The sequence below is a fragment of the Eublepharis macularius genome, chromosome 3, assembly GCF_028583425.1.
Source record: "Eublepharis macularius isolate TG4126 chromosome 3, MPM_Emac_v1.0, whole genome shotgun sequence".
NCBI lineage: Eukaryota > Metazoa > Chordata > Lepidosauria > Squamata > Eublepharidae > Eublepharis > Eublepharis macularius.
In genome coordinates, this window is record NC_072792.1 from 136601055 (window position 1) to 136624013 (window position 22959).

General features: G+C 43.9%; 1 protein-coding gene across 3 annotated transcripts in view; it reads left to right on the forward strand.

Moving 5' to 3' along the window:
• The window catches only part of CD47 (CD47 molecule), a 61014-nt gene that overhangs the window by 13588 nt on the left and 24467 nt on the right, over nt 1-22959 (forward strand). For all 3 annotated transcript variants that reach the window (XM_054974842.1, XM_054974843.1, XM_054974844.1), the window contains exons 3-4: nt 8731-8820; nt 14536-14637. In XM_054974842.1, the coding sequence (XP_054830817.1) occupies nt 8731-8820; nt 14536-14637 (192 nt within the window). The remainder of the gene's footprint in view (nt 1-8730; nt 8821-14535; nt 14638-22959) is intronic.

The window sequence follows — 22959 nt, forward strand, 5'->3', positions numbered from 1 at the left end:
TGCTCTTCTACTACAGACCAATATGTCTACCCACCTGAAACTGTCTTCAGAGGAACTTTAGGTAGATATTGTAATGTAACTGAACTTCTTATCAAGAACAGTACTAGCCACATTGATGTCTGTTTGCAATGACAACTAAAATACTGCTTGAGAGCATTTCTGGGAAGGAAAAACAACAGTTGGTTGGTATTTGTGAAATACATAGGCTGTTTTTAATATAATATGTATAATCTTTAGGCTCATATAAGAAATGCTAGCTTTTGTAGATTGAAATAACTTTTATTATTTAGTGTGCCCATCCTTGCTAATGCTTTTTTGGGCTATTGTGTGCATTTGTGGATAGCAAAGTGTACTTTTCTCAGAATGTTTGCGCTGTGAAGATTAGTGTGATGACTTTAGGATACTGTAGAATACACTCGTGTTCAAGGCCTTAGTATTGAAAATTATTGAATACCTAGTCTGGTCTACTTTGGAGGACTGTTTACCCATTTCACTCAAAACATTTCATTAACTACTGAATTGCAGAGATTAACTGTTGGTATTTGTGGAAAGTTATTCCAGTCAAAACCTATTGAAATCATTGGGCTTAGACTGCAGCAACTTTGCAAAGAATTGCACTGTAAGAAGTTTTAGGAGATCTATTTTGCTGGATTTTTATTATGATTTTATGAATATTTTATTGCTGCACTATATTTTATTTTTAATATATATTTTTTATTTTCTAAACAATAAAAAGGGTACAAAACAAAAATGGAACAGGAATACAAATTATACTAAAGGAAGATTAAGGCACCCATTACAGATTGTTTAGAATACAATAACCATATATCATTTAGATATATTTATTTTATTTATTTTATTTATTTATTTATTCAATTTATATACCGCCCATCCCAGGGGCTCTGGGCGGTGAACAGTTAAAATTGATAAAAACAAAAACTAAAATCAATATACAAATAATAAAACAAATGAACAAGGTGCAGTGGTGGGGAGAACCTTCCCCACCCCAAAGGTGGGAGGCCGACATGGCACCGCCCCCTTCAACCACCGAATGCCTGGCGGAACAGCTCTGTCTTACAGGCCCGGCGGAACGATAATATGTCCCGCTGGGCCCGGGTTTCCATTGACAGAGCGTTCCACCAGGCTGGGGCCAGGACTGAAAAAGCCCTGGCCCTGGTTGAAGCGAGGCGGGCTTCCTTAGGGCCGGGGACCACAAGTAAATATTTATTCGCTGATCGGAGCGATCTCCGGGGAACGTACAGGGAGAGGCGGTCCCGAAGATATGCCGGTCCCAACCCACTCAGGGCTTTAAAGGTAAGAACCAACACTTTGAACCTGATTCGGAATTCAACTGGAAGCCAGTGCAGCTGGCGCAGGACAGGTGTGATGTGTGACTGGTAAGGTATACCAGTCAGGACCCGTGCCGCCGCATTCTGGACCAGTTGTAGTTTCCGGATCAGGCCCAGGGGTAGCCCAGCGTAGAGTGAGTTACAGTAATCTAGCCTGGAGGTGACCGTTGCATGGATCACTGTAGCCAGGTCCTGGGGCGTCAGGTAGGGGGCAAGTTGCCTGATCTGACGAAGATGGAAAAATGCAGACTTGGCAACCGCCGTGACCTGGGCCTCCATCGATAGGGAGGCATCCAGGAACACACCCAGACTCTTTACCACTGCCATCCAGGGCAGGGAGCTGGATCCCAACATCTGGCAGCCCCCGTCCCAGCTGCAGGACCTCCGTCTTCACTGGGTTCAATTTCAGCCTGCTCTGTTTCAACCATGCCGTCACAGCCTCCAAAGCTCTGGCCAGATTGTCTGGGGCCGTGTCTGGCCGGCCGTCCATCAACAGAAAAAGTTGGGTGTCATCCGCGTATTGATGACAACCCAGCCCAAACCTCCGCACCAACTGGGCGAGGGGGCGCATATAGATGTTAAATAACATTGGGGAGAGTATCGCCCCTTGGGGAACCCCGCACACCAAAGGGTGACGGGCCGATAGATCTCCCCCGAGCGCCACCCTCTGTCCCCGACCTTGGAGAAAGGAGACCAGCCACTGTAAGACTGTCCCCCTAATCCCCACGTCGGCAAGGCGGCTGGCCAACAAATCATAGTCAACCGTGTCAGACGCTGCTGTGAGATCAAGTAACACAAGCAGCGCTGACCCGCCTCGATCCAGATGCCTGCGAAGGTCGTCTGTGAGGGCAACCAAGGCTGTCTCCGTCCCATGGCCAGGACGGAAGCCAGACTGGAATGGGTCCAGGACTAGAGCATCATTCAGGAATTCCTGCAGTTGTACCGCCACCACCCGCTCAATCACCTTGCCCAGGAACGGGAGGTTCGACACTGGGCGGTAACTGGACGGGTCGGTAGGGTCCAAAGATGGTTTTTTCAGGAGGGGCCGCACTACCGCCTCCTTTAACACTCCTGGAAAAACCCCAGAGCTCAGGGAGATGTTAACAATGGCCTCCAGATGGTCCCGTAGCCCCTCCGAGCTGGCCTTCACCAGCCAGGATGAGCAGGGGTCCAGAGGACAGGTGGTTGGCCTCATCCCCTGCAGGATCCTGTCAACATCGTCCTGAGAGAGCAGCCTGAAATGGTCTAATACGGACCCAGAAGACGGCCAAGGGGTCTCCAGTTCCCTTACTGTATCAACAGTGGGTGGCAGGCCACGGCGAAGGGACAAGATTTTACCCGCAAAATAGCTCGCAAAAGCCTCGCAGCCAATAGTTGAATTAAGAATTTGGTGGTCTCCCTGAGAGAGGGAGACCAAGGACCGAACTGTTTGAAATAATTGAGCCGGGCGTGAGCTAGCGGATGCAATGGAAGCAGCAAAGAAATCCCTCTTTGCTGCTTTCACTGCCACCTCATAGGCTTTCATAAACGTCCTATAAGATGTTCTTGCCTCTTCGTCGCGCCCCCCGCCTCCACACTCGCTCTAGTCGTCTCAGAGACCGCTTCATCTGGCGAAGCTCCTCGGTAAACCAAGGAGCTACCCGTTTGCGGGCTCGGAGAGGACGGCAGGGGGCAATAGCGTCGATGGCTTTGGAAAGACGGCCATGCCAATCATCCACCAGCTCATCTAACGTACTGCCAGGGGGCATCGGATCCCGCAGAGCCGCCTGGAAACCAATTGGATCCATAAGCCTCCGCGGGCGAGCGTAAATCCGCTCACCGCCCACCCGGGAAAGGAGCGGCATGCTCAGACGAGCCTTCAGAACAAAGTGATCTGACCATGGCACTGCATCATAGGCATCCAGGACCACCATCATCCCTGCCCCAAAAATCAAATCCAGCGTGTGACCTGCTAGATGCGTGGGAGCCGAAACAAACTGGGAGAGTCCTAGGGCCGCCATGGAGGACACCAGGTCAATGGCCTGCATGGAGGCATCGTCGTCAGCATGGACGTTGAAATCCCCGAGAACCAAAAGTTTCGGGAATTCCAAGGCCCAGCTGGCCACCGCCTCCAAGAGACCAGACAGGGAAGATGCAGGTGCAGTAGGCGGTCGGTACACCACGCATATTGCCAACCTCTCCTCGGCGTCCAACACTAGGCCCACACAATCAATGCCAGTAATTTTTGGGGTGGGGAGTGGTCTGAAGGAGAAAGACTCCCGAATGAGCAAAGCCACGCCTCCCCCCCGACCACTTGTCCGGGACTGGTGGAGGACCGTATAACCTGGGGGGGCTAGTTCTTTCAAAGCGACCGTCTCGCCCTCCCTCACCCATGTCTCGGTCACGCAAGCCAGGTCCACATTCAATGCTGCAAGATAATCTTGCAGCGTTTTGGTCTTATTATTTATGGACCTGGCATTGCACAGCGCCAGTGTCGGAGAGTGGTTTAATATCCTAGCCCCACAACAGGTATGTCTTGGGATGGGACGCAGATTGGAAGGGCACCGAGCCCTACCATGTCTCAATGCCCTTCCCTTCCATAATCTGCTCCCACCACCATACCTCCCGCGTCCCCGGATCACTGGGATCCCCGACCCTAAGCCGGCCTCCTCACCAATGAACATAGTGCTAACCCACCACCCTCACAAAATCAACAGCCCACCAACTATCACAGACTAAGCTATCAAACATACACAAAACCCCAATACCCTACCAAATTAACAACATAGACTACAGTAACTAACACACGTAGTATAAAAACAATAAACAGTAACAAGGCGAGCAGTCCCCTAGCAGCAGTCTTATAGGCTGGAGCAACAAGGGGCGGGGCCGGGCAGATGGAAAGCCCAGCCCTTGATGGAAGCAGCTCCCTTGGCAGCAGCGGCAGCAGCAGTGCAGGCTACAACAACCTTTGTAGGCTGGAGCAAGAAGGGGCGGGGCCGGGCAGATGGAAAGCCCAGCCCTTGATGGAAGCAGCTCCCTTGGCAGCAGCAGCAGCAGCAGTGCAGGCTACAACAACCTTTGTAGGCTGGAGCAACAAGGGTGGCGGGGCTGGGCAGATGGAAAGCCCAGCCCTTGATGGAAGCAGCTCCCTTGGCAGCAGCAGCAGCAGCAGTGCAGGCTACAACAACCTTTGTAGGCTGGAGCAACAAGGGGCGGGGCCGGGCAGATGGAAAGCCCAGCCCTTGATGGAAGCAGCTCCCTTGGCAGCAGCGGCAGCAGCAGTGCAGGCTACAACAACCTTTGTAGGCTGGAGCAGCAAGGGGCGGGGCCGGGCAGATGGAAAGCCCAGCCCTTGATGGAAGCAGCTCCCTTGGCGGCAGCAGCAGCAGCAGCAGTGCAGGCTACAACAACCTTTGTAGGCTGGAGCAACAAGGGGCGGGGCCGGGCAGATGGAAAGCCCAGCCCTTGATGGAAGCAGCTCCCTTGGCAGCAGCAGTAGCAGCAGTGCAGGCTGCAACAACCTTTGTAGGCTGGAGCAACAAGGGGCGGGGCCGGGCAGATGGAAAGCCCAGCCCTTGATGGAAGCAGCTCCCTTGGCAGCAGCAGCAGCAGCAGTGCAGGCTACAACAACCTTTGTAGGCTGGAGCAAGAAGGGGCGGGGCCGGGCAGATGGAAAGCCCAGCCCTTGATGGAAGCAGCTCCCTTGGCAGCAGCAGCAGCAGCAGTGCAGGCTACAACAACCTTTGTAGGCTGGAGCTACAAGGGTGGCGGGGCTGGGCAGATGGAAAGCCCAGCCCTTGATGGAAGCAGCTCCCTTGGCAGCAGCAGCAGCAGCAGTGCAGGCTACAACAACCTTTGTAGGCTGGAGCAACAAGGGGCGGGGCCGGGCAGATGGAAAGCCCAGCCCTTGATGGAAGCAGCTCCCTTGGCAGCAGCGGCAGCAGCAGTGCAGGCTACAACAACCTTTGTAGGCTGGAGCAAGAAGGGGCGGGGCCGGGCAGATGGAAAGCCCAGCCCTTGATGGAAGCAGCTCCCTTGGCAGCAGCGGCAGCAGCAGTGCAGGCTACAACAACCTTTGTAGGCTGGAGCAACAAGGGGCGGGGCTGGGCAGATGGAAAGCCCAGCCCTTGATGGAAGCAGCTCCCTTGGCAGCAGCGGCAGCAGCAGTGCAGGCTACAACAACCTTTGTAGGCTGGAGCAACAAGGGGCGGGGCCGGGCAGATGGAAAGCCCAGCCCTTGATGGAAGCAGCTCCCTTGGCAGCAGCAGCAGCAGCAGTACAGGCTACAACAACCTTTGTAGGCTGGAGCAAGAAGGGGCGGGGCCGGGCAGATGGAAAGCCCAGCCCTTGATGGAAGCAGCTCCCTTGGCAGCAGCAGCAGCAGCAGTGCAGGCTACAACAACCTTTGTAGGCTGGAGCAACAAGGGGCGGGGCCGGGCAGATGGAAAGCCCAGCCCTTGATGGAAGCAGCTCCCTTGGCAGCAGCAGCAGCAGCAGTACAGGCTACAACAACCTTTGTAGGCTGGAGCAAGAAGGGGCGGGGCCGGGCAGATGGAAAGCCCAGCCCTTGATGGAAGCAGCTCCCTTGGCGGCAGCAGCAGCAGCAGTACAGGCTACAACAACCTTTGTAGGCTGGAGCAAGAAGGGGCGGGGCCGGGCAGATGGAAAGCACAGCCCTTGATGGAAGCAGCTCCCTTGGCAGCAGCAGCACTATATTTTACACTATATTTTAGACCTGTTGTAAGCTAGGAACCTATTTGGTTGAGGGGTGGGCTAAAAATTGGGCCAGTTGTTGAACAGCTTCCTGATGTCCACTATCCTGAAAGATACTTGTAAAATAGGCCAGGCCTACACAGGTTGCAAGCTGAGGAGCAGGACCAGAGTGCCCGGATGATTATGGTAATCAGAGAGAGGTGTGGGTGTATAGATAGTCAAGATGGACCGCTTCTGAAATAGAAATGGCATGAACTGGAAAAAAACCAAACTGTGCGGTTTGTGGTTCGTCACATTTCACGAACCACAAACTTTCATGAACCTGCCCTGGTTCATGAACCGGTTCATTTGGTTCATGAAAACATCACATCCAGGTCAGCAAAAACATCACTTCCGGCTCAGCAGAAGGTCTACAGGAAGTCCATCCCCTGTTGCCTAGGAAACTGATTGATCAGCACCAGGCTGTCTGCAGTGACAAACCAAAAAACGAACCAAATGAACCAGCCTAAAGTTCGCGGTGGTTCGTCAGAAATAGGCTCTGATGAACTGCCAGTTTTCAAACCACGAAGCAGCCCAGTTTGTCACAAACTTTGGTTTGTATTTCGGTTTGTGCCCATCTCTGTTCTGAAGCTTCTCATCAGCAAACCATCATTTTTGCAAGTTCAAGATTTGTAGTTTTATAGTGAACTGGTGGTAAAGAAGGGCACTTAAATTGATGAAGAATATTATGTTGCTTTTTAGAAACTTAACATGAAATGGAAATTGTTGACAATGAAATAGATATAGTGCAGCTTGTTAATATTGCAAGGGAGGAGATAGGATTGCAGGAGCTATAGGATGAGCTATTAGTTAACGAGGATGGAAAATAGGGTTGCAAGAAACCATCAATAGTAATTGAGACTTTGGAGGTTGTTGGAAATGCAGGAATTATAAGAAGGAAACTATTTAAATAGCTGGGAAGTTGTATTTGGACAATTTAGATAACTATAGAACTAGACTATACTTAAATTCCTATAATACTGCTCTATTTTAAAAGCAAAATGAATATCAATTCCTGAAAGTAAATACTTGTTCTCAGAACTGCCTTCTCTGGATCTGAAACCAAATACAGCTCTTTAATGTCTTTGTAAAAGCTACTTATGTTCACAAAGGAAACATGACCCCACCTCCTGGTAAGAAAGAAAATAGCAGTGTGATATATAGGCCACCTCTAAAACCATATTAACGGATTCCATTTTGAGAATGATTAAACAAGTGGTAGTATCTCAGAATTCTAACATTTTTGTAATAAATTCTAGCTATAAGGTATCAAGCCATGAGCTCTGAGGCATTTATATACAAAGGTTTTCCTAGATGTCTGTAGTTCAGTGACTCATAATCTAGACTGATCCTTTGGGGCCAGGTGATAGTCTGTTGAGTTTTGCAGCTCCAGCCATTCCTGTTGTTTGTACAAAAGAACTGATTTAAAATGGCAACACACTGAATGAGCCATGCAGGTGGGCTGGCCAGTGATTGGGTGGCCCAGAGAGTGAGCAAAAGGGTGGGGGGAGAAGGATGAGATTCTCCCCATGAGACATGTGGGTCCTCCACTTGTAATAATATAGTAGTGACCACAGGGAACACCAGAGGAGTGAGTAGAGCTCTTAGAAGAACTCTCATGTTGAGTTTTCTCTATTTTCATTAGACTTCTGTACATTGTTCTTGACATAAATGTCAATAATTGAATTTATCAGGATTTGTTCTAAAGTATGTATTATAGACCCTACTCCCCTACATTGATTTTTATCTTTACTTAGAGAGCTTTTGTATTCACTGAGAAGTTCTAATATTAATGTGAGATTGTGATGCACTTAAATCACAATTGTGGTAATATAGATTCTTTAACTATTTGGGATTGGTAATAAGCCATTAAAGTGAAGCTTATTCAGTTTATCATTGTGGTCAATATATCAATACACTATTAACAATGAATTAATTAACTTTATAGTAGGTTCCAATTCAATAATTTGTAATTTAAGACGTAGGGTTAAAAGAATTTAAGAAAAAAGTGTATCTTCCAAATATGGTAAATGTAGTGCAACCTTTACTTGTGATTCTAAACATCAAGAGCTTGTTGGTTTTTACTTTTTTTGATAATAGTATAGCAATTTGGCACTTATATTCACTTTAAAGCAGTTTAAAATATATATTTATATATTTATGCATGTGCACATGTTTAGTAACTGTACATGGAGAATAATGGTGGTTGGAATATAAAGCCCTTGATTATAGTCTGTTCTTTTTATGTTCTATGTAAAAGACTTATTCAATGACAAAATGAAAGTAGGAAGCAATCTTGTAATGTTGAATTTGTCCTGTCCCCCTGAGAATAAGAGACAGTTATTTGTAATATAAGATACTGGGTATAGAAAGACATCTACGAATGGAGCAAACCCTGTGTCATTCTGTAATGGGACTACAGAACAACCCGAATTTGGGCTGTGAGCTACTTACTTTCAGTTCTGATCACCCAAGTTTGCCTAGGAGTTCAGACAATGAATATACTGAAGGAGGTACATGATGATTTTTGAGCTTAAAGTTTGTAGTCATTAACGAAGCCACCATTTTACAAACTCCTCTAATGTTATGTGTTGTATTTCTGCAGTGATGTAACATTTTGTAATTGTTACATTTGTTTTAATTTTAGGACCCTGGTTTAAACCAGTGGATAATGTTCTCATAATTATCACCATGGTACTGGCTACTATTTTTTATTGGGCCCAGTTAGGTGTTGTTGGTAAGTACTAAGTTCCTTTTCAAAAGTTAAAATGTTGTTAAAATAAAATTCTTTGCATGCATGAAGCAAAGGTGTAATGGAAAAAGGAAAGTATTGCTTAAAATAATTCATTATGTCTGCTATTGGGTAAAGAAAATTAATGTTTAGAAATAATAGAGTTACAGATAGCTAACATTTCCCATTCTTGGAAAAATAACACCGAATAAAAAGTGACATTGTAACCCTGTTGCCATTTCTTATGACTTCTAAGAATGATAATTAATACCCTCTGTGATATCTTCAGTAGATGGGATCTTGAACTTGTGTGAAACTACAAATTGAAGAACTTAGTAATACAAATAACTTTAATAGCGATATTCTTTACTTATTGAATAAAAGCATTTCTTCCTTTTTATAGAAATATATTATCTCTTCTAGAGCACCAGAAATTCTGCATCGTCTTTTGTTCCTGATCAAAATATAATTGCCAGCAGCAAAACATTTTTGTGGTCCCAGTAGATGAGTCAGAGGCAACACATCTCCCATTCTTTTTTATTTTAGAGAATTTTAAAGGATCGGTTTGTTCAGTTATGCTCAGTTAAGGGGAACAGAGATTTGGGTGTGAACAGCTGTGACATGTGGAAGAGCTTTTCTAGCTGGCACTCCCAAGTTATGGTACTCACTCTTTCAAGAAGTGTGATCGGCCTTATCTTTACAGGATTTCTGGCATAAGGTGAAGATGTTTAGTTTAGAGGAGATTTACAAAGCAATCCTAAGAAGAGTTCCGCCAGTCTAAGCCCATTGATTTCAATGGAGTAACTCTTCTTAGACTGGAGTAACTCTTCTTAGGATTGCACTATTAAAATGCAGTTCTTATGTGCCTAAGGTTTTTCACAGTAATGGTTTTATGATGTGCTATTGTTAGCTATCTTGAGTGCTTCTTGTGCAATGGAAAGGCCAGACATAAATTAGTTAAACTAATGATAACATTACAATGATTGTATAGTCATGTCACTATAGATGCAATTTGAATTGAAAAATATTAAAGAAAAGCAGTGATCCATTCTTTTTTTCCATTTTCCATTTAAATTAAAGTTCCAATCATCTTCTCCCCACTCCTTTCCCCTATACCACTACATTTCATTGACTCCCGCTCCCCCATTTCTCACAGAAGGAATTCCTTTTCCTGAAACGTATACCCCTCACAACAGGTTTCTATCTCTCAGGGCCCATTTCTCCCTTCCCTTGTTTCTCTCATATAAACTCATTCCAAAATAAGCTCTTTGTCTTTAATAAGCACATGACAGAAATGCAACATATAGTTTCATTATTTGAGATTCTTTGGTAGGAACAAGTTCAAAGCTTCTGCCAGGAATAATGTGTGAATTCTAGAAGATGGAGAGAGAACATATTGCAGCGGCTGAAATGGCTACCATCTTTTGGTATCATTTCCAAGCATCTACCAGTAAAATAGCTGAAAGAGTGGGGGCTGAAGTTTCAGAGCCAATCCGGATGTGGGGAGCACATGTGAGAACTTGGTAGATGGTGGTAATAAGAATCTTATTTAGTACTGAGTCATTTGTCTCCATTTTGTGATATTCATCAGCATATGAATGAGCTGAGTGTTTTTTTTTAATAAAATTTTTATTGGTGAGTGAAAAACAAGAGAAAAGAATTTTCCAAATTTAACGCATATAATCCCATTTTTCCCCTTACTCTATCCCCCACCCTTTCCCTCCCCCCTCCCTATTGACTTCCAACAGCTTTCCAACCCTTAACCCTTCTTATTATTTAAATCTATTTCATTTATATTTTCCTACCACCTATAAATCATAATATCTCTTACTCTAAGCACTATCTTATTCTTTTACATAAACTCTATCAAACATACTATCAATATAGTATATATCATATCAATATAGCATAACACTATAGTATAGTATATAGCAGGGATCTCAATGTCTCTTACTTTAAGCATATTCTATTTCTTTTCTTTTAGACATATATTCCATCAAACATACTATCAATATAGTATATATTATAAAACATATATTGTATGCTATGCCACCAATGTAGCACAGCACACAACACAATATAACCCAACCACATAATATATTATAATATAAAGTCTGATCCACTAACCCATTATTTTATATTATATATTATATACCTCATTGATATATCTGTTTAACCATTCTCGTTATCCCATATATTCAATGTAAAATTCACTTAAATGTTATATTAGCTTAGATTATAATTACATTCCCCCTAACTGGTAAGATCCCTTCTCTCTTCCCATTACAACATTGTTCTTTAAAAATTTTCAAACTGCCACAGTTCTCCTTTTACCAATTTTTTTTTCCAAAAATTGTTTCAATTTCCCCCAATCAACAATATATTGTCCTAGGTCAAGATCTTTAAGTTTCCTTGTCATTTTGTCCATTTCCGCCATGTACAGCAATTTGTAAATTCAGTCTTCTGCAGTTGGTATTTCTTGTGTCTTCCATTTCTGCGCATACAAAAGTCTTGCCGCTACAGTAATGTAAAATAACAATGTTCTATACTGCATTGGAACTGCCTCCATTCCCAAGTTCAGTAGCAACAATTCTGGGTTCTTATTTATTTGTATTTGTAAATGAGCTGAGTGTATTTGTATTTGTAAAATGAGCTGAGTTACAAAGTTTAATAGACAAGATTTATTCTTAAAAAATTCATTTTCCCTGGTTGTCTAGTATAAGCACTTGAAAACTCCAAACGTTATTTATAAGTTTCACTCCTGGACCAGTTCCTTCGTACTAGTCAGTGTAAACTTTGAAAGAATTTATAATGCAAAACATGGATCTTCAAAGTCAACTAATCTCTTTAGACATCACTTTATACACAGTATATATTATTCATCTAAAAACAATCCTATTGTTCTACAGAATACTTATATTTGTATGATGTAATGTTTCTTGGAGATGCTAACATAGTGCCTCTGAGGGTCAACCTAAATGAGATGCCAGGCACGGGTTCATTCCAGTGGCCAGTGATGCAATTGTACCTGGGAACTGTAGTGTTAAGACAGAGCCACACAGGCTTGATGGAGCACAGGAGGGACCACTACCAATGCTTGGCCAGCTCTCCCCCCCAACCCTGCACTTCAGCTGCCTGCCTGGCTCCCTCCCTCCTTCCCACTGGCAGTGCAGTGGTGGCTGCATGCCTGGGGCAGTGGGCCGTCCTGAGCTGCTGTCGCTGCCTTCCTCCTATCTTTACACCCTCTAGGAGGGAGGTGGACAAGCATCTGGAGTGTGGGGAAAGAGAGGGAACCTACTGAGTAGAGGTGGTGGCAGCTATGCAGAGGGCTATGAGGGATTCCCTCCCATCCTCCAGCGATCCCACGCAGGTCTGTCTTTGAAAACTACAGCTTGACCCTCAGTGTTATTTCATGGCATGCTGATTCTATAAATATTCAGTATGATTACAAAGCCTCTTCCTGAGCATTTCCAGGTTATTGTTGTGCTGCAGAGGTAAATAAGAAGTAACTGCATTGGTATAATAGAAAACATTACTATAGTAAGAAGAAATTCCTGTGGCCTGTTCAAGCTTTTAAATGTTGCTCTTTAGAATTGTACATACAAGATTTCATTCTCTTTCATGCAAAAAAAAATCACACAGTGCCTTTTCTACTTCATGCTTCTGCCACAATGAAAATTTTAGAACAGAAATGTACCTGACAGTTAGTTAGCAGTGCCTAGGGCAGAACAGAACACAGCTGGTGATAGTGAGCTTAAATTTTTTCTAACTTCCTCTCTTTGGAAGACTCCCAAACTGCTATGTAGACCTGTGAACTATCAGTCTTTGAAATGAGCCACTTCTGTAGTGATGTTAATTTAACTGAATTTTTAAAGGACAAACTTGTTCAGTTGAAGTGGAACGAAGAATTTAGGGTCTGAGATCCTTTTTGTACATGAATCTGATGGAAGGTGAATTGAACTCTATGTAGAGTACTTACAATTTGAAATAGAATAATAAAAATGCCTGAAATAAGTGTCTAACATAAAAGTGCATAAAAAGGAATCCTTAGAATTTTTTTGCTGGTAAAAGCCAGTATTGCATAGCAGATCGTAACACAAAAGATTGCTGGAATGTAGTGAGCCCGAACAGGTCTTGAGCCAGCATGTCAGAAGTTTAGGCTCTATCAGACAAAACAAACAAAGCATAATTTGTTTTTGAGGTGAAGGGGCCTCAAATCTGTGATCTTTTATATCCTCATCCACCCTCCCTCATACAAGAAGCTGCAGTTGAAAACTTTCCAGATAAAATTGCACCACTGGCCACTGGAATAAACTCGTGCCTGGCCTCCCCCCACTTTCAATGGAGTTCATTTGACCCTTGCAGACTCAGTTAAGAGGCTAGGGGTTATATTGGATCCAGCGCTACTACTAGACAATCAAGACAGCTGCAAAAAATGCTTACCACAATCTCACTGTAGCCTGGAAAATGGCTTCTTATCTCGACACAGCCGACCTGGCCACCTGGATCCATGCTAATGGGAACATTAAAACTTCACTACTGCAATGCATTATACATATAAATATAATAAATTAAATTAAATTAAATTAATCTAAGTTAACTAGGAGGCTCCAATTAGTGCAAAATGCTGCGGCTCAACTATTATCAGGAGCGAGCAGGAACTTGAACATCACTCCCATCTTACCGTCATTCCATTGGCTACCTGTCAGTTACCATGCACAGTTCAAGGTATTGGTTATTACATACTCTTCATGGCCTTGGTCTAGCATACCTATGGGACCACCTCCCTCCCTATGTCCCACCATGGCAGCTTCACTCATCTGAACAGGGTCTCTTGCAGGTGCCAGCCCGTACACGGGCTTTCTCTGTGGTAGCCCCTACCCTATGGAACGGCCTGCCTGAGGAGGTGAGGAGAGCCCCCACCCTCCTGGTTTTCTGCAAACAATGCAAAACTGAGTTACTCAAAAGGCCTTTTTCTCAGCTATGAGTGTGGTATTATAGGAAAGGAGTCCCAGATGTTTCGCTAATGAGTTAGGAACCATAGATTTCACCATTATGTTGCCTTACATATTATCTGCTGCTTTAAATATGTACTCCTATATACTACCTGTGCTTCATGTTGTTTAATGTGAGTCCTAGAATTGATTATGTTCTGTTTCCGCAATTCTTCAGCCCCATATTGGATCCTTGCTAATACTATGTCTTTGTAAACGTGTATTCATTTACCCTGTGACATTGTTTATGGAAATGATCTTGACACTGTATTCATTTACCCTATGACATTGTTTATGGAAATGTTCTTGACACTCTATGGAAATGCCTGCCCTTGTCCTTGCCACTGATTGTACTAATCCCACACTACGTACTCCACCTTGAGTCTCAGTGAGAAAGGCAGAATATAATGACATAAATAAATAATAAATAAATCTTGTTCAGCTTGACCCTCAGGGTTTAGAAAGTGTGTTCAGTTTGTTGTGATATCCACATTTAAAATTTGCCTTAACAAACCCTTTATTTCCCTATAACTGGGATTCTAAACAAAGAGTAGACAAAGTCCCAAGTTTGTTAAGGTGCCTGAATTTGGATGTCACAACAACTTGGAGTTAGAAATGTTCAACATTTCTTGAAGCTTTTCTTCCCGAAGGCATAATTTAAAATCTGTATATTTATTTTTAAGTTTCTGATTTTTATTGTTTTTAATTTCTCTCATTTTTGTTTAAGCAACAAAATACGATATCTCATTCCTTAAGAAGATCAGCTTAATTATTGCAGGACTAATAGTCACAGTTGCTGCTGTGATTGGCTGTATTCTTTTAATTCAAGGTAAGTGTCAAAATAACTAATACAGCTAGACATGATGGTTCCTGAAATAGCATTTTAGCCCATAGTTTGTAGTTTATGTATTATTTTATAATAAAGGAAGAAGGTTCAATATTGTATGGTCAGAAAGTAAAGTTCTTGTATTCAGTAAATGTGGGAAATGAGAAGGTGCTACCTTTAACATAAGAGGACACATGGGGAATGAACTTTGCAAGACTGATGTCTGTTTCCAGTTTCTCCAGTAGTAAAACTGTTACACGAAAGTGCCCTTCTGCCCTTACCCAGATTCTTCAGAGCAAAAAGGAGACAGGCAAGTGCTTCTTTCAATGATTGTATTGAATATTGCAATATGGGTACCCAGCTTTCAAAGGAGCCATGAAGACCAAAGAACATAAAGCTTACAAGCAGTTTTAAAGACATTTTTTTTCAGTACAAAAGGAACTACCTGCAGATTAATTTGCAATTGGTCATTACATACATCTGATCTCTACAGTTCTTTCAATTGGCAGCTTCTCAGTTCTCTAACTAGTCTCGCGATCAATGTAACCTTTTCATTCCCCTTATTTGGTCGCTACCTATTGCCGACTCTGAATTTCTCACTTCTTGCTGACTTCCAAACTTTAGAATCAAAAGTTATAGATATAGGGAGTGAATGTGCTCTTCTTGTATCTATTTCTTCCTTCTCATGAGACAATAGCCTAAAGAATGTGTGGCCTTATCTAAGTTCCCTAGGCAACTGAGAAAAGAGGAACATTTTCGGCCAGTTATGCTGTTCTGAAGCAACTTTCAGCAAAGATGGAACAGTGAAAGAGAGAAAAGGGGCGGGGGTTGCAAGCACTATTAATTCATTCTAAGAATATGTATATGAAAGTATGAAAGATGATAAACCCTTATCATAAAAGGAATATTACAAATCTTAACTCTACAAAACTAAGGCAAGAAGTATCATTTAAACCTGACCTAGATTTGTGTGCAGAATTTGGCAGACCTCCACTTGGGCAACTGTAGACCCTTTGTAGAAAGGCTCAGTCATTGCCCTTGGGTAGCAATAAACTCTTCTCTTTGCGTGGTTGTAGTTTTTACTGTTTTGAAAGAGGTCATTGTGATCCTATTCATGAAGAAGGCATCCATGGACCCTAATTTCCTATATAACTACTACCAACATTTCATTCTTGGATAATGTTGTTGGTCAAAGCCACTTGAAGACTGAATGGTCAGGATGTTGTGGAGGCAGTTGCACTCCCTCTAAAGGAACAGATACATAAGCTTGGAAATAAGCCTAGATCCTGGGCAATGGTTGAAACCTCAGATCTCCGTGCCACGGCCGCAGTGATCCATGCTCTGATCACATCCTAGTTAGATTATTGTAATGTGCTGGATGTAGGGTTGTGTTTGAAAGCTGTCAAGAAACTTCAGTTGGTCCAAGATGTGGAGGTCAGATGATTGTCAGGGGCAAGATACAGAAACCCTGTCATCTCAGATGCAGAAACATTTGCAGTGGCTGCCAGGAAGTTTCTAGGAGAAATTCAGAAGGCTAGTTCTTGCTTTTGAGGCCCTAAATGGCTTTGGGCCAGGGTACTAGAAGTACTGCCTCCTTCTGTACTGTCCTACCTAAGATCATCTTTCCAAACAACACCTTCAGAGGTAAGGTAGGTGATGGTTTCTTATTGGTGGCACTTTTGCTTTTGGAACTCCCTTCTCTCGGAGGCTTCCCTGGCACCTACCTCACACTCCTTTCAACACTAGTCCAAAACATGTATTGTTACTAACTGGGGATACATCGATTTTGGCTGTTTTTGTGGTTGGATTTTAGCCTGTGAACTATCATGTTTATGCTGTTTTTTATGCTGTTTATATCCTGGTTTGTTTTTCATGGTTTGTTTATTATTGATTACGTTTATGCTGTTGGTTTTGTCATTTTATTGTTTTGCCAGTAGTTTTCTGGAGAGGTGGCATATAAATTTACTAAATAACTACAATGAAAGGTGATTTTTCAAGCCCCATTTAAGATTATGCAGTTCTTCTGCTCAGTTCTCCAACTTAGCAGCCTTAAAGAACACCAAGTTTTGTACAGTGCATTTAAATTGTTTTTACTTTGATCTACAGTTTTTTTTAAAAAAAATGCACTATGATTCTTTGACAGTCTTTTTTTTTTTGCCACTGAACATAACTTAATGTAGTTGTGCCTTATGCTCAGATGGGGAATTGCAAGGGAACAGCTGTATTTGCCATTCATACTGCTAGCAAAGAGAACACCAACCTTGGGGCATAGAGGCCCCAAGAACAGCCCTCCATTTTACATCATCAGTTGCCCACAGTTGCAGGAGGTACAGAAAGACTAATCTGCATTGATGCAACTTGATTTTTTGTTAGTTACCTTGAACATATTAGTGGAATTAAAGATAACTCTAGAGGGAAAGGTGGAATAAAAATCAGCAATTAAGAAGGAGTTGCTCTTGTGCAAGATAAAACATCACATTAAGCCTGTATTTCTTGTCTCCCCCCACCCAATGCTGAACAACAGTTTTAATAGCCATGTAAGGAAGAGTCCACCAGGGATTCAGAGAACCTCCTGGTTTTGCTGTTCTCCTGGATTGCAAGGCTGATTTGGTCAAGCATCTGACAGGTCTAATGAGGAGAAATTTCTTTAAAAAAAACTTTTTTCAGTCTAAAAATATCAGGCAGTTAATACAGGTAAGTGTGGAGAGTGTTATGAAGGATCACTGACTGTACAATCTCAAACCTATTGACTTCAGTGGTCTTAGAAGGATGTAACTCTGTTTAGGATTGCACTGTGAGAAGCAAATTTAAGTGTTATATCGTGGCAGGTTGTGAATTTGGTGATGTTCCCTTATTGAACTGTTTTCCCTTATTGAACTGTTTAGTATTTTCCCCCTGATCCCTTTAGGCTGAAAAGCCTCTGTAGTAGTTTTAGTTTCATTTTCCCTTCATGTTGTGGGTTGTTTGTTCTCTACCAAGCAGAGGCCAGGGAAGGTCCTGCTTTTGTTAAAACTTTCAAACCTTTAGACATGGTGTGCTGATGGAATTATTACACTGGCAACGCGGATAAAACTACAGTGACCATGGCGATGTATGGTGTGATGCTGGAGTTTGATGGAGTCAGTGACTGGTCTGAGTATGTGGAGAGGCTAGAACACTATTTTCTGGCAAACAAGATTGAAGATGCAGTCCAGCAGTGATCTATCTTTTTGACTGTTTGTGGGCAGTTGCTGGCCCCTCAAAAGCCATGTGAGAAAACTTTAAAAGAATTATGCAGTTTGGTACAGCAGCATGTAAGCCCACAGCCTTCACCAGTGGTACAGTCCCTTCGGTTCCATAGTCACCAACAGAATCCTGGTGAAACAATAGCTGACTTTGTGGCAGAACTGCGTCTTCTGGCAGAATTCTGTGAGTTTGGAGATGCCCTTGACCGCATGCAACGTGATTGTCTTGTGGCAGGAGTACGTGATCAGACCATACAACTACGCCTCTTAGAGAAAAAAGACCTTGGTTTTAAGGCAGCAGTGGACATTGCTTTGGCCATGGAAATGGCAGCCCACCGAGCCCAGGAGTTACAGAAGGATGGAAAGGCGGATACAGCCAGCCTGCATCAAGTGGCTGCACACAGCTCCAAACTTTTGCCAAAATCACGGCTTCACTTCCCAGCTAGGGGCCAGCACCAGGAAGTTTCTACTCGAAACACTACAGAGCGCTGTTTCCGTTGTGGTGCCCTACATAACCCTGACCATTGTAAGTTTCGGGACACAATTTGCTGGCACTGCCATTGCAGAGGGCATTAGGCACATTGCTGCACCACTCAGCTGCGGCCCCATAGCCTACCAAGGCGACGAGTTTTCAACAGAGTTTTCAACAGAGGACTGCCAACCTTGTGGAACTATGCCAAGAGGAAAGTGAGGAAGACAGTGATGGAATTTATGCTGTGTATACCTTGGGGGCTGGTCGCTCACCACCAATACGGGTCCAAATAACCATTGCAGGTCATACTCTGGACATGGAAGTGGACATTGGGGCAGCATTCTCCATAATTGGGCAGGATGCCTTTGCTAGCTTATGGGTGCCAGCCACTCCACCACCTTTACAACCAGCGGTAGTGAGGCTCCAAACATATGCAGGAGAGGCTATTCCACTGGCTGGCAAGGTACTTCTGCCAGTGATGTACAAGGGACAGCATAAGGATTTGTTTTTGTGGGTGGTGCAAGGTAGAGGCCCAACTTTGATGGGACAGAATTGGCTTCAGGAACTGGAACTGGATTGGCAGAATATTTTTTTGCTTCGGTCACTTTCACTGGAGGATGAGTTGGAGCAGGCTAAAGACATTTTTACTCCAGAGCTGGGAACCCTGACTGGGATGACAGCAAAGAATCATTTGGATCCAAATGCACAGCCTCATTTTTTCAGGCCCTGCTCTGTGCCATGTGCTTTGCGTAGTAAGGTGGACATAGAACTCCAACGTCTACAGAAGGAAGGTATCCTGGAACCTGTCCAGTTTTCTCACTGGGCCACCCCAATTGTGCCAGTGGTTAAGGCAGATGGATCTGTGAGAATTTGTGGGGATTATAAAGTCACTGTCAACAAAGTTGCTAGGCTGGATCCCTATCCACTACCTCGCATTGAAGATTTATTTGCATCCTTGGCTGGGGGGACTGTGTTTTCCAAGTTTGATCTCAGTCATGCTTATCAGCAGCTACTTCTCGATGATGAATCCAAAGAACTGCTAACGATCAACACTCATCGAGGGCTATTTAGGTACACTCGCCTCCCTTTCGGCGTTTCCTCTGCTCCTGGGATTTTTCAAAGGGCCATGGAGGGAGTGTTACAGGGGATTCCCAATGTTTTGGTTTATTTGGATGATATACTGATCTCTGGGGTAGATCAGGAAGCCTATTTAGATATGCTGCACATAGTGTTGCAAAGGCTCAGAAATGTGGGACTTAAACTATATAGAAGTAAATGGTCTTTTATGGTCTCCTCTGTACAGTACTTGGGACATATTATTGATGCAGAAGGCCTCCACCCAGTCAATGATAAAGTACAGGCCATTCCAGAGGCCCCCAAACCAACATCTGTTTCAGAGCTGAAAGCATTTTTGGGCCTTTTAAACTATTATCATAGATTTTTGCCCAACTTGTCCACAGTATTGGCCCCGTTGCATGAGTTGTTAAAGAAGAATGTTCCATGGAAGCGGGCAAGGGCTCAAGATATAGCATTTCAAATGTCAAAGACTTTGTTACAATCCTCCAGAGTTCTAACACATTTTGACCCTAGATTACCCGTTGTGTTTGCTTTTGATGCCTCCCAGTATGGGGGGGGGGCAGTTTTGTCCCATGTATACCCAGATGGCACAGAGAGACCGATTGTATTTGCATCCCGCACCATGTCTCCAGCAGAAAAAAATTATTCTCAGCTTGACAAAGAGGCTTTAGGAGTGATTTTTGGAGTCAAAAAGTTCCACCACTATTTGTATGGCCAGGCGTTCACCATCCATACAGAGCATTAACCATTACTCACACTTTTGGGTGAACACAAACAAATCCCTGCCATGGCCTCCAGCAGGATGCAGCAGTGGGTTCTAACCATATCAGGCTACCAGTATGAGATTCAATTTCGGCAGGGTGGACAACATTCTAATTCTGATGCATGCAGTAGGCTTCCCTTACCTGATTTCCCAGCACTGGTACCAGACCCAGGAGATCTGATCCTTATTGTGATTTGCTCAGTGGCATGCCTGTGATGGCAGAGCGTGTCAGCCATGAAACCCGTAGAGATGTGCAGTTGGCACTTACTGTGGATTGGGTGCAGCATGGGTGGCCTACCCACGTCCAGGAGGAGTTCTTGCAGCCATTTTTTCAAAGACAATTGGAACTAGGATTTCATGCTGGATGCCTCATGTGGGGGAGCAGAGTGGTAGTTCCCCATAAACTTAGAGGACAAGTTTTGAACCAACTTCATGACACACACCCTGGTATTTCCAGGATGAAAGGAGTGGCCCGTGGGTTGGTTTGGTGGCCCAGCCTGGATTGGGACATTGAGCATTTTCTGCGATCCTATGCTCAGTGTCTGGACAGTTGTCCGGCGCCCCCAGCTGCACTGATCCACCCTTGGGAATGGCCAACTCAACCCAGGGCTAGACTACATGTTGACTTTGCAGGCCCAATTAGGGGCAAAATGCTGATGGTAGTGGTGGATGCCCATACGAAATGGTTGGAGGTACGAGTAATATCTTCCATCACGGCTGAGGCCACAGTGGGACAGCTGAGACAAATATTTGTCACTTTTGGCTTGCCGGAAATCTTGGTCACTGACAATGCCTCAACTTTCACAGGGGCCACATTCAGGGAGTTTATGGAACGCAATGGCATTTGGCATATCCGCGCTGCCCCCTATCATCCTTCTTCTAATGGGTTGGCAGAACGGGCAGTGCAGTCAGTGAAATTGGGATTACAACGCATGGGGCAGCTACCTTTAGAAACTCAGCTAGCCAGATTCCTCTTGCGGTACCGAGTAACTCCCCACACCACAACTGGGGTCTCCCCTGCAGAGCTTATGTTTGGTTAGTCCCTCCGCTCACATTTAGATTTTTTGCGGCCAACAGTAGGTACTAAAGTGCGTGAGGGCCAAGCGGCTATGCATCATGGACGGCCCCCTCAACCTCTTCCCTGTGCTTTTCAGCTGGGGGACCATGTCTGGGTATTGGCTTTTGGGAGTGGGAGATGATGGGAGTCAGGAGTGATAAGGGGGCAAACAGGGCCAGTATCTTTTCAGGTAGAGTTGTCTTCAGGACAGATAATTAAAAGACACCTGGATCAGATCCACAGGATGTCATCACAGCATCAGGAACACCAGGGGATGGCAGTAGCAATGCAGGATGGGCCAACACTGAGGGGTGGTGGGGAGGTCTCAGATGTAACAGGGGAAGGGGACAATTCCACCACAGGGGATTATCAACAATCACCAGCAGTTCCAGAAGAGCCTCAAACATCAGGAGTGACTGAGGCTCAGCCCCTCCAAAGTGATAGAGGTCAAGAACTGCCACAGACTAACTCTGAGATGACTGGCCCCAGGAGGTCCAGGAGATTATGAAGAAAACCAGATAGATTAACATTCTAGATTGAATCTTAAAGGAAGAGGGGTGTTATATCGTGGCAAGTTGTGAATTTGGTGATGTTCCCATTTTGAACTGTTTTCCCTTATTGAACTGTTTAGTATTTTTCCCCTGATCCTTTTAGGCCAAAAAGCCTGTGTAGTAGTTTTAGTTTCATTTTCCCTTCATGCTGTGGGCTGTTCTCTACCAAGCAGAGGCCAGGGAAAGCCACCTTTAGACATGGTGTGCTGATGGAATTATTACATTAAGTATAATGTTTTTTATCTTTAGTCAATAATAACAACAACAACCTATTTATATACCGCCCTTCAGGACAACTTAATGCCCACTCAGAGTGGTTTACAAAGTATGCCATTATTATCCCCACAGCAAAACACCCTGTGAGGTGGGTGGGGCTGAGAGAGCTCCAGAGAGCTAGCCCAAGATCACCCAGCTGGCTTCAAGTGGAGGAGTGGGGAATCAAACCTGGCTCTCCAGATTAGAGTCCTGCACTCTTAACCATTACACCAAACTGGCACCAAACTGTCACAGATACTTATCACTAGCAACACAGTATTCAAATCATTGACATCATTTAATGTTATGTACGAGAAGCAATTGGTTTTGTGTTCTGTCTTGGCAAATGTTCACTCTTGCTTTATTTCTTTGCTTGTAAAGTTTCTCTTTAAAGTGACAAAAGACATAAACCCAGTGGAAAAAAATAGCACAGTACCTGTCCCGGTGGCCTGCAGTATGCAATAGGATGAGGGCATCTGGAATAGAAATCCAGTATTAAATTTAAGTTGTACAGAAAAAAGCATTCGTGACACAAACTTAGATGATTAGGGGGCCCCTAATAATTATCTCAGAAATCTTCGTATCTTCTATTTTCCTTCTGGTAATCTTAGCTTTCTCTAGAGTTCTATTCTTGCATAAATATTTAACAGAAAAAATGTTTTTTATTTTGTGGTGATTTCCACCCTAAGCTGCATTTAAATAGGTTGGCTTTATAATTAGCTTCTTATTTTATAGTTTTGGACTCTGAAGTAATGTTCTTGTGATGGATCCACTCCTCAATTCCTTTGCGTCTCCTGAGTCCTTCTAGTATTAATTTTGTTTCCCTACTCAGAAGTAGCAGTTAATAGTGTGAATCGTAAGAATACAGTGGATAAAGCAGGGGTCCCTAGTGTGATGCCCATGGATATCATTCCTAGCACCTGCAA